This window comes from Fukomys damarensis, unplaced genomic scaffold, assembly GCF_012274545.1.
Source record: "Fukomys damarensis isolate Sample0158 unplaced genomic scaffold, DMR_v1.0_HiC HiC_scaffold_3, whole genome shotgun sequence".
Lineage (NCBI taxonomy): Eukaryota > Metazoa > Chordata > Mammalia > Rodentia > Bathyergidae > Fukomys > Fukomys damarensis.
This window is the reverse complement of record NW_022900915.1, coordinates 44,006,740-44,027,851: the sequence shown is the minus strand read 5'-3', so window position 1 is coordinate 44,027,851 and position 21,112 is coordinate 44,006,740. Positions and strand designations below refer to the sequence as shown.

General features: G+C 49.8%; 1 protein-coding gene across 4 annotated transcripts in view; it reads left to right on the top strand.

The window, feature by feature from the left end:
- The window catches only part of LOC104875384 (creatine kinase S-type, mitochondrial), a 201,396-nt gene that overhangs the window by 66,505 nt on the left and 113,779 nt on the right, over positions 1 to 21,112 (top strand). For all 4 annotated transcript variants that reach the window (XM_010642887.3, XM_010642890.3, XM_010642904.3 and 1 more), the window contains exons 5-12: positions 1,846 to 2,099; positions 4,206 to 4,285; positions 4,658 to 4,851; positions 9,623 to 9,732; positions 10,537 to 10,655; positions 16,517 to 16,677; positions 17,560 to 17,626; positions 18,255 to 18,391. In XM_010642887.3, coding sequence (XP_010641189.1) covers positions 1,846 to 2,099; positions 4,206 to 4,285; positions 4,658 to 4,851; positions 9,623 to 9,732; positions 10,537 to 10,655; positions 16,517 to 16,677; positions 17,560 to 17,626; positions 18,255 to 18,391 — 1,122 coding nt within the window. The remainder of the gene's footprint in view (positions 1 to 1,845; positions 2,100 to 4,205; positions 4,286 to 4,657; positions 4,852 to 9,622; positions 9,733 to 10,536; positions 10,656 to 16,516; positions 16,678 to 17,559; positions 17,627 to 18,254; positions 18,392 to 21,112) is intronic.

Below are 21,112 nucleotides of genomic sequence, written 5' to 3'. Positions count from 1 at the left end.
AATGTGACAAGTCTTAGTTAATTATCATATAATTGTTATGCTTTGAGGAGACTTCATTTTTTTGGTCAGTTATTTTGTAGATAGGGGATGGGGTCAGAGTTCAATGTTACCCTGTTGGTTGGCGCTGGGACCTGTCGTTTAGGGTAATGATACAAAGCCGTCTGGTGAATCACACAGTGCTGTTTCTCAGATTTGCTTGGTTTTTTTTGTTTTTTGTTTTTTTTAAATATATCATAAGTGATTCAGTAAGATCAGTCTTAGAGGCCATGATGTTTCTGCAAAATATCTTTTATACTAAATTACAACTCATGTTCTTTTCCACAAAATAGTCACCACTGCAAGCAGTCTGTGTGTATGTTGTCCATGTGTCTTCACAACTAAGACAAGGCTGGCAAAGAGCTGGGAGTGTGGTCACAGCTGACTCACCTTGAAATTTGGTGTTTGTGTTTGCAGAAGGGAGGGGCTGGGCAAGTCGATCTGCAACACTTACGAAATTTAAAAACCAAGCAAATTCAAGAGCAACACATCAGATACCCGATTTAAGACAGAAAAAGGATTTAAATACACCACTGTACAAAAACCATACACAAATGGCCCATGAACGTATAAAGAGGTGTTCAGCATCGCGGATTGTGACTGGGACACAAATCAAAACCACAGGGAGCTGAAACTCCACGCGGTCAGCACAGCTGATGTCACAGACACAACAGAAAATGATGACGCGTCTGAAGAGCTGTGGAGGATCGGGATATGGTGCAGTGTGGATGGGATATGGCAGAAGCTTTATGGAAAACGGCACCTAAAATATTAACAGTGGCCCTGCCCTGTGATCCAGCAACCCCGCATCCAGCCTAAGGGCCAAAGGGATGAGAAGAGGGCATGGCAGATGTCTGTGCCTGTGGGACACTGACACAGGACGAGGAGGGCACCACTCACTGGGTGGGAGGTGGAAGTCAGTGTGCGCCTGGAACATTGCATTCTGGAAGTGAGGTGATACTGGGACAGCACGCTGGGACAGCCTGGTGTCCAGTGCCGGGAAGCCAGCCCGCGCCCGGGCACACAGGCAGGTCTGGTCGGATCGGGGGCTGTGTGAGGCCATGGAAGTAGTTAAATTCACAGGACGGAGCAGAGTGGCAGAGACCAGACGGAGGGGAGGGGATGGGGCTTGCTGGGTCCTGGGTGTCAAGGTTTAATGTTGCAACCTGAAGCTCTTCCGAGATCTCTTCCCAAGCGGCGGGACGCACTGACTGCTGACCTGAGTACGTGAAAGTCATGAATTGTATACTTAAAAATCTCAAAGGGGTGGATGTGGCTCAGTTACAGCACACTTCCCTCCCGTGCATGAGGCCCTGGGTTCAAAACGAGCTACAAAACATAAAGCACAGTACATTTTTGGTTTTTTTAAAACTACACTTTAAAACATTGTTTAAAAAAGCCTCCATTGTATTCCTTTCTTGAAATGTTATTAATAAATGTGTAGTGTTATTATATTCTAGAGTCTGTATAGACAGGCCTGAAAGCTTAAGGAATAGAAGAATATTGTGAACCTGAGAAAAAAAATACTATTAAAAAAAAATCATCCCTTTTTCTTGCTGTTTGGAGGAAGCCTGCCATTATCTACTGCACCAGTGGACACTGGTGATTCCATAAAAGTTCAATGTATATTTCCCTAGTCCCGAGGACTGAGCCCAGGGTCTTTGCACTGTTTCTGTTTTGACACCGGGTCTCCCTGAATCGCTAAGTTTCCCAGTCTGGGTTTGATCTTGAGATTCTCCTGCCTCAGCCACCATGCCCAGTGTGAGACAGTGAGGCTCAGACCTCCCGGCAACTCTCTCTGTTCCGCAGGTCCAGAGCTTCATGCGAGGCTGGCTGTGCAGGAGGAAGTGGAAGACCATCGTGCAGGACTACATCTGCTCTCCACACGCCGAGAGCATGCGTAAGAGGAACCAGATTGTGTTCGCCATGGTGGAGGCGGAGGCGGAGTATGTGCACCAGCTCCATGTGCTGGTCAATGGCTTTCTGCGGCCCCTGCGCATGGCCGCCAGCTCCAAGAAGCCGCCCATCAGCCATGACGACGTCAGTAGCATTTTCCTCAACAGGTGAGTCCAGAGTCAGGTGAAACCCACCTGTGGTTCTTAAGAGAGTTTCCCTTATTCTCAAAAGGTCAGGCCTCCAGAGTCAGTGTCTGTGGCTCTGAATCGGCAGAGAGAAAGCTGGCACTGCATTGCGCTTGGTCATCAGGCAGCCTGGCTTTCCACCTTCTTCTCGGTTTACTTTGCTGCGTGGCAGATTCCTCTTGTCATCGTGTGGGGTGAGTGTGTGGGAAGAGACGCCACGCCTCAGACACAGAGGGGAAGGAGACATTGAGGGGCCTTGGCATGCAGCTTACATGTGAGCACTTTTAGAAGACTGAAAACTAAGACAGGGCCTCAGAATCCTTGCTGAACTCCGTTGCTATAGCTGCAAGGGACTCTGTGAAATGTACTTCCAGCTCATCACCCTCTCTCTGGAGGGAGGAGGGAACAGACTGAAAGAATAACTCACAGAACTTGACACACTTGGTTTGGTTTAGAGCCTGGAACAACAAAAACTCCTCAGTCAAAATTTCTATGAGAGGGAAACATCACAGTCTCCTAGCTGCACCTACTTTATTTCTAGTTTATTTCATGAACCCATCGGACATAGTGATTAGGCCTTCTTTTGTTTGTTTTAATGGGATTTGACTTGCAACAAGCCAAGGTATCTCACTGAGAGGAGGAAATCTGCGTTTCAAAATTTTCTAAAAGTTATTTTTTATTTTATTAGTACATGTTTGGGGCACATGATGTTTACATTCCCTGTGGGCAGTTTGTGCACGTATACAACACATCTTAATTTCTTTTTTCGTCCCCTTTCCCTCCCCTCCCTCTCTTGTTCCTCTTTTCATTTGAGGAAGATCGGTCTTCCTGCTTCCTAATATCTGTCTTTTATTTTGCCCTTTATTTATAATTAGGGCTTCTCACATCAGAGAGACTGTGTGACATTCAGGCTTATGTGTCTGATTTATTTCACTTAACATTATGGTCTCAAGGTGCATCCGTTTTCTTGCAGACGATTCAGGTTTATCTTTTATGTGACCCATAAATATATGAAGAAATGTTCAATATCACTAGGCAGTAGAGAAAGGCCAATTAAAACAACAGTGAGGTTCCACCTTACTCTGGACATAATGGCTGCCATCAAGAAATCAAATAATAACCATAATAAATTGTTAACAACTGGCAAGGCTATGGGGGGAAAGAGGCACTCTCCTACATAGTTGGTGGGGATGTGAACTAGTATAGCCACGGTGGAAATCAGTGTGGAGATTCCTCAAAAAACTAAAACTAGAAATTCCATTTGATCCAACTACCCCGCTTCTAGGTGTCTTCCTGTAAGAGTTAAAGATGTCGCATTACAGTGACCCATGCTGCACGACTCACGATAGCCAAGTCTTGGAAGCAGCCTGTGTGTCCACCAGCAGATGAATGGATAAAGACAACGTGGTGTTCACACACAAAACAATTCTATTTTTATTTGTGCTAATGCATTAATTCAGAAATTTCAGTAAGGGCTGGTTGCAATGGGTTAATTCTAATAAGAAAGCAAAGGAGATCTTGTCTTTTGTAGCTATCCTTTTTGGCCCCTTTAGAAATGTACACCCCTCATTCAGTTCTCATTTTAGTCGCAGTGTAGGCTTCACTCTTTTCAGCAGATTCTTTTATAGTTCTGTTGAGTGTCTTAGGAGTGGGTACAATGCAGTTCTGTCAAAATTTCTGCTGTGGAATTTCACCCCTCCCATCCTTCTGTCAAAACTCATTTCAGTGCGAGAGGCCTTTTCTTTGAGTTTCCAGAGTTGACTATGAAAAGAAAAGTGATCCTAACCTTAACATTCTGATGATCAGCCCCAGGGTTGCATTTTGACAGCAGAGAGCTCCCTCAGAAGTAGGGGGAGGGTGATACAACCCAGATGTGGTGCTCCAGGGTTTGAAGCTCACCTCAGGCTTTCCTCTGGGCTTTTGAGGCTGTGTGGAAAGAGAAATGGCTTTGTGGAGGCCAGCATGGTCTGCGGTAATCCTGGCTGTACAGTTGGAGCTCTGTCACGTACGCAGAGAGGGATTAAACACTCACTGGACTGCTTTGACAGAATGCTTTGCCATGACCAAATTGCTTTGTTTTTTTTATAGTGAAACAATCATGTTCCTTCATGAAATATTTCATCAAGGACTCAAGGCCAGGATGGTAAACTGGCCCACTTTAATTTTAGGTAAGTGCATTCCTTGCAGCTGGAGTTTGGGCTCCGAGGCCTGCAGCTGGACTGAGATAACCCAGCTGTGCGGCCCGAGCGTCTGACTTTCCCTGGTGACCCCTGGGCTCCCTTCCCTGCAGGAGCCTGTCCAGCAGGTGTCCTCACCCTGCCCAGGCAGTCACCTTAGGACTCTGTCCCCTCACCTGCCTCGGGTCGCCTGGGGCTGTGTTCGGTTCTGCTCCAGGTGCATTCTGCCTGACCTGCCCTTCAGATGTGAGGGGCAGGACCTGTGTGTCACCCCCACTGCCGAGACACCCTCTGCTCTCCCCTTGCAGGCACAGAGTTGACCAAGCACCAAGGGTAATGGCCACGCATGCTTCTGTCTTCCAGCCGATCTGTTTGATATCTTGCTGCCCATGCTGAACATTTACCAGGAATTTGTGCGGAATCACCAGTACAGCCTCCAAGTCCTTGCCAACTGCAAGCAAAATAGAGATTTTGACAAACTCTTAAAGCAGTATGAAGCCAACCCTGCCTGCGAGGGTCGGATGCTGGAGACATTCCTGACCTACCCCATGTTTCAGGTACATCGCTGGGGCTGCATCTGAGTCACGGACACCTGCTTTGGCCACAGAGGGGCATCTGTGGAACGATTCTCAGGCCGAACAGCTGGGTTATCTCAGTCCAGCTGCAGGCCTTGGAGCCCAAACTCCAGCTGCAAGGAGCACTTGTCACCTGCCACGCCCTGTGACACACAGATGGGCCATGCGTGTGCTCTCTGTCCAGTACATGTAAGAAGCCAGGCATCTTTGGACTGTCTTCTCCTCCTCCTTTTCTCTTTCTTTCCTTCCCTCACCCCCTCCTCTCATTTTTTCCTTTCCTCCCACCCTCCCTCCATCCTTTTCTTCCCTCTTTCTTTCTCTTCACAGTACTAGGGATCAAACCCAGAGCCTCTCACATGTTAGGCAAGTGCTCTACCATGGAGCTACCTCCCCAGCCCTGTAAGCAGGCATGTTTGAAGCAAATAAGTCAGGAATGAGTTTTGGAAAAGCAGCACAACTTTCTCTTCATAGAAAGATTCTACCCAGACCTCTTTCATGGAGTCTCCTCCTCCAGCGTGTTTAAAAATATTATTGGGTTTACAGAAATAGGCCTCTGTGCAAATGTTCCAGTGAATGCTGGTTGCATAAATGCTGCCAGAGCCTGGACTAGCTGCCCAGCCCCGGCCACACTCTGCTTCCGAGGACAAAGCCAGGGCCTCGCTGGTGCCCTCGGCAGTGGGTCAGGTAGCCTCTGAGGCAGGGCGGTGTGGAGGATCAGGCCCGCTCCTGTTCATCTCAGTTTCAGGCTTTATGCTGAGAGCTCCATTCGAGAGCCCCAGGACCATGCTCCCCGGGGCTTCTGTTCCCTGCAAAGTGTGGATTCCACTCTCCTGGACTTCATGGGGCTCCTGGCATGGCCTCTGCACTGTCCTGTGGTGACCCGAATCCTGATTATGTGTGTCAGGTTACACACGGCGGCCGGGCAGCCCCGACCCTGGCTCGCTGTGTCCTAGAAGCGCTGCTGGGGCTCCTGATGGGCTTAGGTCTGTCAGTCCGTCCTCAAATCCCCCGACGGCACTGTGGAAGTTTAGGAAGATGTGTGTCAGCCGCAGAGATGCGCTGGAAACCGCCTCAGGAGCTGGCAAATCCATAGTGTTTTTCCTGGAACTAAAATGTTTGAACTTTTGTCTCTTTGGAGACATGTTTCCCAAGAAAAGTTTCAGACTTTTATTTTACTGTATACATAATTGGAACTTAAGGTTTTATTTGCGGGGAGATATTTTATACAACGTATCATTCTTTTGTGATTCTGTTGGCATTTTGGCAGTTATCTGAGGTTATGATTCAGCACCCCAGATGGTCTCTGTTCGGTAGCCCCAGATCAGGGGAGCGTACCATGTGTGCTCGAAGTGTATGGCCAGTGTTTAAGTTTGAAACAGTTATTACAATGAAGGAGACTGCCGTCACCTCTCCTATACTCCCCTCGCTTTGAGCACACCCATCCCATTGTCCTTGACACCTTCTGCAGTGGGTCCGGAGTCCTCTTTCCCAAGGGTCTTTATGACCAAAAACCCAGTGAACACGGATGCCGTGTGCCATCCAACAGAAAGGCAGCTCCTAACAGCATGAGGCTGGGTCCTCACCCGCCTTATTCACGGGATCGGGCACTGTGCAGCTTCTGGCTCTTCCCCAAAGTCAAAATAACTGTGGAGGGGAATGTTTTGAGTCGATTCAGGACATCGAGGCAGCCGGGACAGTGCAGTTTAAGACAGGAAAGAGGCCTTGCAGAACCGCTTCACAAAGTGGCGGGGGTGATGGGATGGATGTGTTTGAAGCTGGGGGAGGTTTTTGTGGGACCTCGTGGCAATGCGTCTTTGAATTCTGTAAATGTGCACATTCTCTGTGACTTTTGATCACAGCACATACACAGTAGGGTTGTGCGAGGCACTGGGAACAATACATAGGGCCTGCCTCCGCTTCCCATACCTGCGAACGTCCTCCGGCTCGGCTCCGCCGTCACGTGCCCTCCTGGAGTGGTCTCTGTGTGGTGAGAGCGGCAGAGCTGTGCTTGCCCCACGATGAGGAAGTGCAGGCAGCATGGAGGCTCAGGGGTGTTTCTGGATCTCTTACACCACTGAGACCCTCTTTTGCCTCCCTCCCCGTGTGGGCTGGAGTCCACTGCCTGGCTTCAGTGCCTCTGCATCTGGGCACCCCCTGGAAACCCCAGGGCATCAGACACAGAAGCCCGGGCTGGTGTTGAGCGAGAGGCCCACATCTCATTGATGCTTCAGTGCTGCCCAGGGGAAAGTGGAGGTGCGGTGCCTCGGGCTCTGGGCTGTGGTGCCTCGGAGGTGGTGGTGCCCTGTCTGACCCGGCTGCCCTGGGGGACGTCCTTGGTCTGCAGCATGTGCTGGGCTCCTGTGCCTGGTGAGGAGCCTGGGGTCAGTCTACCTCCCTCGGCACACAGTGGTGACCCCAGCCCCACAACGGGAGGCCGGATGTAGGGTTCTCAGACTTCCTCCACACCAGCGGGGCTGAGCCTTTCTCTCCGGGGCGTCTCCACTAGAAGGGTTTAGCGGAATAGACCCAAGACAGGAGGAGAGTGGTAGTGAGAGCACCGAAGGAGGGAGCCCTGTTGGCGTCTCTGTCACTGTTCTGAGTGGACCAGGATGGGAAATCCCCAGAGCTTCGCCCTGGCCTGGCCTCCCCTCCGCCTCCTCTCTGGGTGACACTGATGACAGCGGGGCCCGAACTGCCCTCCGTAGGAGCTGAGGGTTTGCTTGATGGGTCCTTTCTGCCTCCTCGTTCCCTGAGGTCTCCACTGACAGGGGAGACAGTCTGGGGGGCTGCTGCCTCTGAGGTTGGGCTGACCCCCTTCCCGCCAGGTGTGGAGTTAGCAGTGCTGTTTCTGCCCTAGCCCCTCGGCCACCTACAGGAGACACAACGCCTGGGAGGAAGCCAGGCACTGCAGCGTTCTGCTGTAGGGCAGTAAGGGAAGGGGTGACTCAGTTCTTAGGGCCCGGCCAGGACCCGCAGCCCCAACTCTGTGGAGCTCAGATTTGAGGCAGAGTCTGGAGGAGGAGCAGAGGGAGGAGGAGAGGGCCAGGAACCTTTAGCTGCAAGAGTGTGTGCATGTGCTGGGTGTGTGTGTGTGTTTGTGTGTGTGTGTGTGTACCACAGAGAAGGCCAGTGCATTCTTTCTCCACTGAGGATTTTTGCTGCTCTGACTGAGCTTTGTCGATCTGGGAGAATTGTAGAATTTGGAGGTTGCAGTGAAATTTTTCACTATCCAACCATGGGACCAGCCAGTCCAGGCGCTGGCAGGACATTTGCCGTGGGAAATACTGTCGTCATTAGCATCATTGTTGCTCAGCAGCATCGGCATGCGGTCCCGGCTGGCAGCAGTGGCGCCTCTGCTGGTGTGGTTCTGCATGTGCTGCAGCCCACAGCCCTGAGGGCCTGCTCTGCTGGGCAGCACCGGCCTGCTGCTCAATCTGGCTGTTGTTGGCTGAAACAAGAGAACCAGCTAATCCTCGTTCCCAGAGTGACAAGAATTTGTCCTAGAATTCTGACTCATTCGGTGGTTACCAGGATTCCTGGGCTTTTTGGTAACGGCTTGTCCTCAGCCCTTGGACGCACAGAGGAGCTCTTTGCAGGGCTGCCTGCTGCTCTGCACAGCGCTCCGCTGCTCCTGGCAGTTAGGCATTCATGTGTCTGTTTGTCCCTCCACTCGGAAGCGGGAAGGGCTGCCACACCGGCTCCAGCCAGTCTCAGCCAGGATCCCTTCCCGATAGCCGAATTAGGGAGGAGGCCCGCAGAGCTGCCGCTAAACTTGCTTTTGTGGGTTTCAGCGCAGCATCCTGAGCAGAGGCTCCAGCTCCTGCTCAATCTGCCTTGGTTTTCTGGGAACCCTCACTGTGGTGTGAACTTTTACCGGCATGGGTTGTGCTGAAGAAGGAACATCTGAATGCGCATCTACCCTTGGGACTTGGCCCCGGGGCCAGCGCTCTGCTGTTCAGGGAGAAACTTCTGGAATAAAGAGAGCTGCACCTCCGCATGCCCTCGGAGGAGGGAGGGTCCTCCGCATCCCCCGCTCGCACTGAGGGACTGCAGGGAGGTGTCTTCCACCGAGGGCACATCTGCACGTGGGACATGGCCAAGGGGATCCCACAAGCTGGCCCTCGGGCCCCTTCTCTGAGGTTCCTTCCTGTGCTGACGGAGCAGTTCTTGGGGACCAGTTATTGTCCTGGGCTACTCGGGGCTTCAGGGCCAGCCTGGACCACATGGCAAGACCCTGTCTCAGAAGACCAGAAGAGGCTTGAGTTAAATCTCTACTGTGGTCTATAAAACCTCCACAGAGTCGCCAAGCCTTCTTCTTCGACAGAATTGGGAGAGTCTGTTCATAAGCAAAAATACAAATAGATCATCCAATTAAACAATTTTTTTTTACCATGAAATGAAGTAGAGCCAAAATGTAATAAGGATGAATATATTTCCTCCTGAGTTTTAATTGTTAAAGAGAATATTGCTGTAGGATGATTAATTTTTTAAAAATTATGTAAACAGGCAAAACTATCAAAAAAGGAAATCGGGTAACTTGATGATAGCTGTGTCTGAGTGCCTAGGAACCGATTTTCAAAAACTCGAGTTCAGAACTGTTTGTACGACATTAAAGAAACTGGTTTCTCTGTCCCTGAATACACCATGGACGGCGTCTTTTCTTGTGTGGTCAGTGTGTGCACTCTAAGCATGTTTCTCTAACGAGGTCTGAAAGCCTTCAGGCCCAAGACAGCTGACCTCTCCTTGCCTTCAGATCCCCAGGTACATCATCACGCTGCATGAGCTCCTGGCCCACACACCCCACGGGCACGTGGAGAGGAAGAGCCTGCAGTTTGCTAAATCGAAACTGGAGGAGCTGTCCAGGTATGCGGGGAGCCCTCGAGGAGGGCTGGCGGGGGTGGGGGGATTGTGCAGTGCACATCCAGGGAGCACGTACTCCAAGACTCACCTTGTAGCTCTGCAGGCTCGTGCTGTGGTTCTGAATCATCACTGTCAGCAATTTTAACCAAGAAAACAATATCCCTGGGAAAGCTTTTATGCCAGGTAAATTTATGTGACTGAGATTCGGTGTATTTTGGTTTAAGTTTGGAAGCATTCGCTTTTATTTTCTCAGCATCACTGAAAAATGACTTTCAATTAAAATTCTGTACAGTGGACCCTTGACTTATGAACTCAGTTCGTTCCCGAGGGCTGTTTGTAACCCAAGTTGGTCAGCTGGGGCTCAGGCTCCTCTACACAACCTTCAAAATCTCTCTCCTGCACACAGGCCGATCTCAGTGACCCTAGAGAGACCCTGGCCCAGGCTTTCTCAGTGAACCCCGCACAGGAGAGCGTGCTGTCATGTTCCTTCCAGAACTCTGTCAGAGTTCAGTCTGAATCTGAGACTGTCTGGAAGCACAGTGTCTGGCATTTGGGTCACAACTCAAGACTTCCTTAGTAAGTTAAAACTAAAGTTCCAGTTGCAACCCAAGTTGTTGGTGTGTTGGTCCAGTTGTAACTCAAGGGTCCACAGTACTCAGATTTGATGAAAAGCCAGAGAAGGTAGTTGGCATTTCTCAGTGATTTTTCACAGCTCCAGGCACCCTGGTTCATACGGCATTTAGTTTGTATGTGGGGATCTTGTGGCCGTGTGCGGCACGGCTAACCTCTCCTCCACGTCGTGCGCAGGGTGATGCATGACGAAGTGAGCGACACCGAGAACATTCGGAAGAACCTGGCCATCGAGCGGATGATCGTGGAGGGCTGCGACATCCTGCTGGACACCAGCCAGACCTTCATCCGCCAAGGTGAGTCTGCAGGCCCGGCTGCCAGTTTGTCCCATGTCTCTGGCAGCGGCGACTGGCTTTCCAGAGCAGGCCCGGCTGCCTGTGCGAGGGCCACACTGCTGCAGTCCCTGCCGAGGGCTTGGGCCGGCTGCAGTTGAGGCCTCTCTGTGCTGTTTCTTTCCAGGGCCCGTGAAAAACAGCAGCACAATAGTAGTGAGGTGTGCGTGTGCAGGTGGCACGCACGCTGGCTGGACCGTGCTCCTCAGTGGACCCGATGTTCTCTACAGCCCCGAGGAGGACGCTCCGGGCTGGCCCCGTGGCGTGGCAGTGCCAGGTGGGGGCGATGTCCAGGCCAGCACCCAAGAGAAACTAGCATTCCTCAAAGCCCTGTCACACAGGAGTGGGGACAATGTCCGGAGCGAAAGCAGCTGTTTCCTGTTTCCATTTTTCATCGGGACTTCGGGGCCTGCCCGACCTGGTAGTGTGTGATCTGCTGATAACCCGATTACAAGGTGGCTTTGCTCTCCGTGGACCCCCGCTGTGCTGTGCTGATGGCCGGCATGTCTGTGACGTGTACTTTGGTCGACTCCCCGCAGAGCGAGCTTTGGAGGAGTCGAAGATGTTTATGTGCAGAAACTGGAGAAGAGGCGCGGGCAGCGCGGTTCCTCTTCAGCTCTGACTGAAGGGGGCCAGGGTCAGCTGCACCCCAAGTTATTTTTCAGGGTGTAGGGACATCGGGGGAGGAAGCAGGCTCCATGCCATGGATCAAGTAATCCATACAGTGCACTGCAAGCACGGATCAGTTTGAGCTTGGTGAGGAGCGGAAGCTAAGTTTGGAACTCTGATTAATCGTCAGTGCGGTTCCTGCTTACGAAGGGCCTGCCACGTTTGAAGACCTGTGCATTGCCGCTGCCTGCCACATTGTGCTGTGTAACGTCTTTTTCTCAACCTCTTCAAGCAAGACTTTAGGGTGTGCATTCGTTTTGCAAAGGATGCTTGAAGACTTTCATGCATGCCATTCTGTTTTCTGTTATTTGCAAGGAGTGAAGTTGCACATGTTAAAGTTTAGAAGAGTATTTTAGAAAATGATTCCTCTTCCCATCTTTCTTTGGATGATTATGGAATGCAGTGCGGACGGCATCAGGCCTGTGTTTGTCCCCTGTAGCCCCCTTACTTCCTGCTCACGTCTGTGCCTTTCCCACTGTCCTGTTTCCGTGCTCTTTTGTGTCATCATCCAGGCCCAGGTCAGACACCGGGATAAGGAGTTGCCTTCCTCTCTGTGTCCCAGGCCTGGTGTGTGTGCTTGTCCTTGTGGTGTAGCTCTGGTCTGCACGCCTCTCTCTCCCTGTGAGTGACTGTAAACCCCAAAGAGCAGTGTTTGTGAATTCTCTCTGCCTCACCTCGTCGATTAAACACTTGACATTGTAGCTACTGGAAAAGAGGCATTGAACCAAATTGGATTGATAAGATATTGGAGAGATATTTTATACTTCTCTTGTGTTTGGAGTTGACCAAAAATGCCTACTAATTGACCTGTGCTTTTGAAAATGTGAGAATGGAAACCAAGGTTTCCAGAGCCGCCGTACCATTTGCACAAGGGCTGTGAGACACGAGTGAGTACACCTAACGCTGACTGTATTGCTAAAAGCTTGGGCTGTGTGGATGTGGGTTTGAAAAAGTACCAGTGATGAAAAGTGCCACCAGGTAAATATGTTGAATAAGTTGTATTTATGCACTGCACATAGAGAAAAAATTGTGCACCCTTCTCCCCATGGTCAGATCCACATTGTTGCTTCTTGTTTCCTACTGTGTATTTGAGGTGCCCCTGTCAGCTGCTACTGTTTCTGATGTTGCCACTGTGCCAGTGACGGTTGCTTTTCAGCAGTATTTTCCTGCTTATAATAAAAGCGGTTTCTAAGTGTCAGACCTTGATCTGGAAGTGGGGTGGAGCAGATCACGGCAGGCAGCTGGGAGGGTTCTCTTTGCTCTGCTTTGGTCTGTCCTGTCACGGCTTTTACTAAATCCCCTTAGCTGTTGGTCCTAAAGAGTCATGAGGGTGCTTGGAAAAATTATTACCCTTTAAAACTTTGAGAAGTCTATTTCCTCTAAAATGTAGCATGATTTATTTATTTACTTCTAGTGGCTTGCTGGTGCTGGTGTTGACTAATTTTCCGAATGGTAGAAGGTCTACTTCAGTGTGTGTATGTGTGTGTGTGTGTGTGTGTGTGTGTCTTTGCGTGTTTCTGTACACAATTTCAAGCCTGTATGAACTTTTATTCTGAGAACTAGAAACTTTAGTCATCCAGCTCATGTTGAAGGTTGTCTCAGGGTAAGGGCGTCAGCCTCTCTCCAGCGGTATTGGGTGGGGAGGTGGAGACAGGAATCATTGTTTTATTGTAAATGATTCCCATCTTTAGATAGCAAAGTTTGATGCACGGGAGGTGAAAGAGTGTATGAGAGCAGCGGTCAAATACTGCCATTTGCTTTCCAGAATCTAACAACACAGTTGGTTGAATAAATGTGAGGGTGGAGGCGGTCTCAGGGCCTCAGTAGCCACGTCCCTGGAGGTCAAACCCAGCCCCCATTCCCTGGCTGTGCGATGTTGGATGATGTTTCCTCTCCTCACACTGGATTAATAGCAGTGCCTGTCTTTACGATTGTATTGAAGATTAAGTGAGCTAATGCCCAGAAACAGCACTCAACTCGAGCCTGTGAGATTATGACAGTCACCTAAAAATGAAGATCCAAGGTTTAGAACAGCTTTCTACTCCCAACAGCATGAAGTATACACGAGACTTCGTTGGAAGATAAAGGCACGACGGTAAGGTGACATTTTCCACAAACCCGTTGTGCATTGGCAACGTTGTCTTTGTGGAACTGTGACTCAGGAAGATTAAAGGCGAATGAAGACAGAGTAGAATGCTTGAGAATGAGATGTGGATTTCCCTGGCTCCTTCATTATTCGCAGGCTCAAGGCCACGCGCCTCCCCTGGACCGCTGGTTTGGAGACTGTAACCCGGTCCCGGGAACAGTTTAACTTTCTCAATGCCTGTCCCAAGAACCTGGATGTTGTTCTTCGTGTGTGCCCACTGCAGGGTGGAAGTGAGAACCGAGCGCTCGCCAGTCCCACGTGGCCTGCGTGTGCGTCTCAAGGGAGCGATCACAGAAGCCTTGCTGTGAGGCGACCCCGTGGCTGAGCGGACGGATGTTGGGGAGCTGCGCACTGAGCATTCCTGAGTGACACTGGGTGGTTACTCATTTCTGTACTGCTTATTTCTTTAATTTGTGTTAACTTCCTTCAAGTCTCCAGGCTGTGTTGGAATCTCGTGGAGACCATGTTCAGTGAAATAAATTAGACACAGACACTTAAATGTCACACGGTTCCTCTTATATGAAAAACCCTGAGCAAAGTAAAAGGTAGACAGCAAGAAGTAGGGAGACAGGGGTTGTCACATGGGGAGGGGACGAGGAAAGGGGTGGAGTTGACAGTGTGTGTACTGACTCCACACAAGGATGGGACAGGGTCTGGAAATCGCTTATGTTTGATTACAAACTGTAAGCTGAAATGTGGGGAAAGAATCTGCCTACGATACTTTGTCTACGAATCTTGTTTATAAACCAAGCCCTGTTGGCTTTTCCCTGTTTTGGTCCAGATGCATAGGTTTCTTTCCATGCCGCTGGCTCAGAGCAGAAGTGAGCGGTGGTGGAGGAGAGCCTGTTGATGTACGGTTGCCAGGGAAACGTTTATTTTATTTTTTATTTTTTTACTTCAGAGCTGAACTTCACATAATTGCTAATCTGTGAGCTAACAGTGTATTCTGTCACTTCTGACTTGGAAGTCACTAAATTGCTAGGAGCCTTTCCTAAGGAGCACATTGCTATTGTGCCTTCACAGCCTTGGTTAGAGCCGCTCGGAAACGCCTCCCAGCACCCATGTCCCTGGGCCCTCACCCCCGTGCCACGCTGGTTCACACGGAGCCCGGCAGAGCCGTCATTGCTGCTGTTTCCTGTTGTCCCTTTCCAGGGCTTGGTGTCTGTGTTGCTGGATCCACTGCTGTCCCCGACTGTGCCCCTCACTTAGATGTGACCTTGGGAGAGCTGCTTAGCCTGGGCCCCAGTTTCCCCACCTATAAAATGTGTTGTGGGAGGGTTGACCCAGGCCCTGTGGGGCTTCTCTAGTTTTCATTTGGTCCCCAAGGGACCCATGGGCCCACCCTTTTGCCCAGTGACTTCTTCTCCTTCCTCTCCTTCCCTACCCTTCCGCTCCACCGCCAGAGTGCTTCTACTTTGCAGATTTCATTTCTGCCCATCCTCCTCTGGGCTTGCCCCGCCCAGCCCACCTTCACTGCGCCTCTTGCTCAGTCCCTCTCCTGGAGCAGAACCTTCTCCTGGACCTTTGTTGCCCCAGCCCACTGCTTTGCCCAGGACTCGTTCCTCCACATTTTTTAGGCCCAGAGTGGCTGCCCACTCCCAGTCTTCACGCATCCCACCTCATCACTCGCCGAAAGAGAAGGTGTGAGATCAGGGCATGGAGCTTGGGTCCTTTGCCACCCTGCACATTTCTGTTAAGAAGGAGATGCAATTTGGAAGACTCCTATGGTAATATGCAGATTTTGTGACTCATAATCATGGTTTTACTGCCTTTGTGTGTATGTTCGTTATATGAAGAACATTAGTGCTTATTTCCACTCAGAGAAATAATCTGTTCATTAAAAAATGTCAAGAGGGGCCAGGGATTTGGTTCAGTGGTTTAGCCGCCTATCTCACAAGCACAAGGGCCCGAGTTTGATCCCTGGTACCAAAAAAAAAAAAAAAAACCCAAAAACAAACAAACAAAAAAAAGGTCAAGAAACTCAGAGAAGATGTGAAGAGAAAATCGAGATTGCTGTCTCTTCTCCTCTTGTTCAGCACCATGGTTGATGATTAAGGGTTCAGTATGCACTGAGCTCTCGAGGTGACCGGAGCCTGTGCAGGGCTGTGCGGGGCAGGTGACGCGATGCCACTCTGAGAACCACTGCCACTCAGGGACTTCAGGAGCCTGGCCCGGGTGCTTGCAAGAGTTGTTCTTGGTACTCCTTGCTTTGCTATTCAACTTAAACCAGAATTTTCTTTTCAGGTGGGGGAGGTAGGTCTCTATTAGGTCGCAATTAGAAACAATCAGAGGTGACCTCACGATTACATAACGTCTGTGCATTGCTCCTCCTGTTGTATGGGAGACAGTTTTGCTCCTGGGGCCCTGGGTCTAGATTTTATGTGGTTTATTTTCCATTTAGAGTCCACAACATTTTTTTCCGCACTTAATATAAATGCAAATTGAAATAGCTGCCCTTTAAAGAATAGTCCTTAACAAAATTACATTGAATTACCTAAGTTATTTATTTTTATAATACACATGTATTGTACATTCTGTCTTGAAAGCACAAAGCAAACTAGACTCATTTGCTGTTTATCCACTTCCAGTGATTCAGGAAGAATGAATGCTGCAGGCTTTTGCCCTGTGGTTGTGTTGCCACGTGTGGCTGTGCGGCTGGCACGGTGGGTGGCACCAGCAGCAGATCAACTGGGGCCACATCGACAACGACAGAAGCCCAAGTGCCTTGTTCTCGGCATTCAGTTTGAGTTCCTTTCAAGTTTATGTTCCAGTTGATAGATGATGAGTCTGGTCTAAGGTGTTTTGCAGGAATATTAGAGACAATTACACCCTTCAGGTAGAATGCACTGTTTATTCTGCCCGGAAGGTCGATTTCCTGGTTCTGACGGTGGATGCAGTCCAACCTTGGTATCTTGGGAAACGGGCCCTTGTGTTTATTTATCACCAAGGGCACAGCCCTCCCTTGGCAGGATTTTAATTGCTGTGCATTCTTCTCTTTTGCAACCTCCAGGTTCTCTTATTCAAGTACCTTCCGTCGAGAGAGGGAAACTTAGTAAAGTCCGCCTGGGTTCACTGTCTTTGAAAAAGGAAGGAGAGAGACAGTGCTTCCTGTTTACAAAACACTTTTTAATCTGTACGAGAAGCTCAGGAGGAAAGCTGCATCTGCTGAAGGTACGGGTCTTCCTTGCCATCCCGCCAATGTCCCCGCATGTAGAAGGGACTGTGACTTTCCCACATGACTGCTGTCAGAGACTCGATTGTCACAACTGCTTAAACGGGGGTAGTTAGTGCACAGGAAACAGCCCATGTACGTTGATTTTATTTCCACCTGGCTTCAGAGTAACGGAAATTTATTTTAGTGACGAATTATCAGAAGGTGGTGTTATTAAAATCATAACCTGGACAAAATTATTACTAGTTTGACAGCGGCTGAGCTGCAGAATCTTGGCAAATCACTGCAGTGAACTGATGTAAAATTTGCCAACTGCTGTTTTATCTGGGGCCCTGCAGCTTGCTGCTTGTTTTGTTGATGAAGTTTTATTGGAATGACCACACTCACTTGTTTACCAATTCTTCTGTCTGCTTGTGTGGCAATATGGCAGATTTAACTATAGAAATGATACGGCTTGCAAAGCCTAAAGTATTTACCTCTGGCCCATTTACAGGAAACGGTGGGCTGTCCATTCCTGCTGGTATGATTACTTAAAAATACAAAGCCGTGGTGATGTTTTCCACTGTCTGAACCACTTTCTGGTTGGCAGGTCCAGCACTGAAGTCACTACGGTGTCATCTAATCTCTCCTGAGTGGAGCCACCCAATTGTATAGATATGGAGAGCAGGCACAGAGTGGAGGAGAAAGTTTAATTGGTGTGAAATGAATTCAGTTTATTTGGCACATCCAAATTTCACTGTGGACGCCCAGAAGTTATTTGTGGTATAGATCTGCCGAGCCTTTGTCCATAGCCACTGAAATACGTATAGGTTGTGAAAATCAGAGCTGCCCAGCCCAGCCTTGGCCTTCAGCCCCTCACCGATGAATCGCTTTGTCTCCAGACAGGTGGGGTTCTCTCGCTCGTGGAGTGCACACTGATCGAGGAGCCCGATGCCAGTGATGATGATGGTGAGCCACTTTCTGTCGCCAGCTGTCAGGATGGGACGAAGCATTAGTTCTATGGTTTTAATCTCTCGTAGTTAAGAGGCGCTGCAGAGGGCAGCAAGAGAGGTGTTGAGGATCGCCCCTAGGCACTCCTCAGGGGACCCTTGGGCCGGGAGCTTTGTTAAAACCTCCGGGCGCTGAGCAGTCTCCCAAGCTTGTCTCACAGTAGTGAGATGTTAGTGGTAGGTAGAGAAGAAAGAGTAGAAGGAAGTGTTGGATTTGGGGCTGGGGTACAGTTCAGGGGCAGAACGCCTTGCCTTGCATGCAGGAAGCTCCAGGACCCACTCTCAGCACTGTAAACTGAGTTGAATTTTGTACATTCTGGAAATTACACATGAAGTAGGCCACATAACTTACTGTGCCAGCTGCTGTGAGTTCCGTAAGATTCTGTGATGCCCCAGCTGTCTGCAGTGAGTGTGATCACTGTGCACTGCACGAGTGTACTTGTGCAAATACACTTAAAAAGCAACGAGGCCTTCTCATCCAGAGAAGCGGTGTCACCACCGGTACGAGGTTCTGGACTGGGCTTGCCGGAGCAGCCGTGGTGCCCGCTTGTGCACGGGTCTAACTGCCGGGTTCCTGCACCTTGCAGCCAGGGGCTCCGCGCAGATGTTCGGGCACCTGGACTTCAAGATCGCCGTGGAGCCTGCCCACGCCGCCCCCTTCACCGTGGTCCTGCTGGCCCCCTCTCGCCAGGAGAAGGCGGCCTGGATGAGCGACATCAGCCAGGTAAGCAGGGGCCCCAGCCTGCGTGTTTTTAAAATTTCACAACATACACATTTGGTGGGAACTTTCAGAGATATTTTAATTCAAAATGTATACATGTGAGTAAGTAAAATGTGGCGTATACACAGTTCAGAGCTAGTTAGCCACGGAGAAGGGTAGATTTGAGTCATTGGTGGGGAGATGGATTTGAGACCATCAGGTAAATGGAGTAAATCAGACACAGAGAGAACAGCACGTGGCTTCTCTCATGTGAGAAAGCCCAAATGTAAGTGATTTAAGGGCAAAGTAAAAGAGAGATGGTAGGGAATGTGGAGGTGGACTTTGAAGGTGAAAAGGGGCCTTGGGGAAGGGAAATACAAAGCGTCAGGATGCAGTATGTCTGTGTACCGGCGCCCGAGATGTATGTGGTCATCACGTGGTTATCATGCAGACTAACAATGAAAATCCACCTCCGTGCCGCGGTCACCGCCGTCACCACCGCTTATCTTCACAGGTCGTCCCTGTCATCGTCGTCATCCTGTTTTCTCAGGGCTCGCTTTCACCTGAAATGCAGGGATTGCATTTTAGCTCCTGGGCATTTTGTGCGCGCTGCAGATGTCACAGCTGTGTCAGACTGGCTTGAAATTGTCCTGTTCTGATAAATTCTCCAATGGCTCCATTTGATTATTGGTTGTTTCTCAAGTAGGAAAATGATGAATGATTTAAAAAAAACAGAATAGACAAACAAAAACGCACCCAGCCAGGGCTGTGGCGAGAGGTGCCACACTAAGGGACGAGAAGAGGTCTGCCTGTAAAATAAAATCTGAAGCCCAGCTCTTGCATTTTATGAAGTAAAAGTTGGGGGTCAGAACTGCTTGCCTTTCCTGGGTCAGCAGCGCTGTTTGGAGACATGCCACACTGGGCTTGAGCTCGCTGAATTCAGACAGCTCCATTTCCTAATATGCTGGGCAAAGTGAGTCTGTGTAAGGAACGTTTTAACGTGAGGCTTCAGGTGCATGCCGTGGCTCATATCTTAGCCACAGCTGCTCTGGAGGCTGAAGCAGGAGGATCCCTCCAGCCTAGGAGTTTGCTGCTGGCCTGGGTAACACAGTCCCTGTCTCAAAAACTAAAAGTAAGTCTTAAGTTATCACCTGTTTTAGTTACTTTCTTCTTGCTGGGACAAAACACCCGACACCTACCACTTGAAGAGAAGTTGATTTTGGCTCATGGTGTTTTAGTCCATTGTCTGGTTCCAAGGCAGGGAGGCAATGGTGGAAAGGATTGGTGGAGGGGGGGCTCACATCATGGCAGCCAGGAAGAGAGACCGAAGGGAGGAGCCAGCGGAAGCTCAGTTGGTCCTCCAACCTGGACCTCCTCTTAGGAGCTCACCACTCAGCTTCTCAAGGGATGAATCCCTGTGAATATAGCAGGCTCACGAGCCAATCACCCTCCAAAAGCCCCGCCTCTGAGCACAGGAGAGTTTGGGGGACATCCTAGATCTAAACCTTAATAACGTCTTCCAGAGTTATTACTTGGGACACTTGGGGCAACTGCAAAAGGTAGACATTGTGGGTTTCCTTGCTTTATTTCTTTTTTCAGAAGACCATATAGTAGTGAGCCTTATGTACCCCACCATCATTCTTCACATAGATTTCTTTTTTTGAGAGAGTGAAAAGTGAGGGGAAAATAGAGAGAGAAGTGCTACTAGTCCCGTTGCACAGGTGAGAACCCAAGGTCTTGAAAATGAGGCATTTGCCAAAAGGTACACAGCTGGTCCAAGGCAGGACTGCCATCTAATCCAGGGCTCCTTTTTAGTTCTGCGTAAGAGTGCCATATGCAGAGCTTTCACTTGCATAACCCAAGGACTGAATAAATAGCTGGCTGAAAAAGAATGAAACTGTGGGCTGTTTCGTAAGTCTGTGTGCATACCTGCACCCTCATGGTGACTTCTTAATAACACTCCTCTTAGCTCTGCGCTGCATCAGCTGAGAGCTCAGGAGTGTTTCCTTGCTCGCAATGCATCTCTTGCCTTATGAAGCTCTGGATCCTATGTTGACTGTGATCATCTGTTAAGACCTCTCACCACATGCTTTTGGGCTCTGTAGGTGCGGGGCTGGCTGCTGCTCCCCAGGAGATGAGCTGGCTTGCAGGGAAGGAGAGAGGAAGCAGCTCCGTGCAACAAGATTCGTAGGTGTTGTGAAGCCAAGACATGCAGGAAGAACAGGAAGAGGAGGAGTAGGCAAAGGTGTTTGTCCAGCTCCTGCTACCTCCTGCTTAGGATGTTGCTGAGGGGCCTGGAGTTGGCGAACTGTGGCCTCTGCCAGGCTGCCTGTGGGGTATGGTCGGAAGACCCCTAGAGTGCATGGATGACTCCATGCGGGCCTTGGCAGGAGAAGAGCCCCAAGCTTTGTCTGCCACAAGCATCCTCCCCTTTGTTTAGATTCCAGTTCGGGAAGTGTTCACCTTCCTCCTTATTTCCCCGAGTTGCTATGGCCAGTGTGCTGCTTAGCCAAAAATTATGCTTGATTTCGTCTGCAGAGGAAGGAAGCTAACAGGATGTTGTATCTCTCAGAGAGGCTGTGAGACCCTCACAGGATGGTACATGGGACCGTACATGGTACGGTACATGGAAGGCTCAACAGCCTTCCACTGTGTGGCTTTGGACTCTGTGGTTTTCATTTAACAAACGTATTTATGAGTACATTGTGCCTGTCACTGTTCTAGGGACTCGTGATCCGTCCTGGG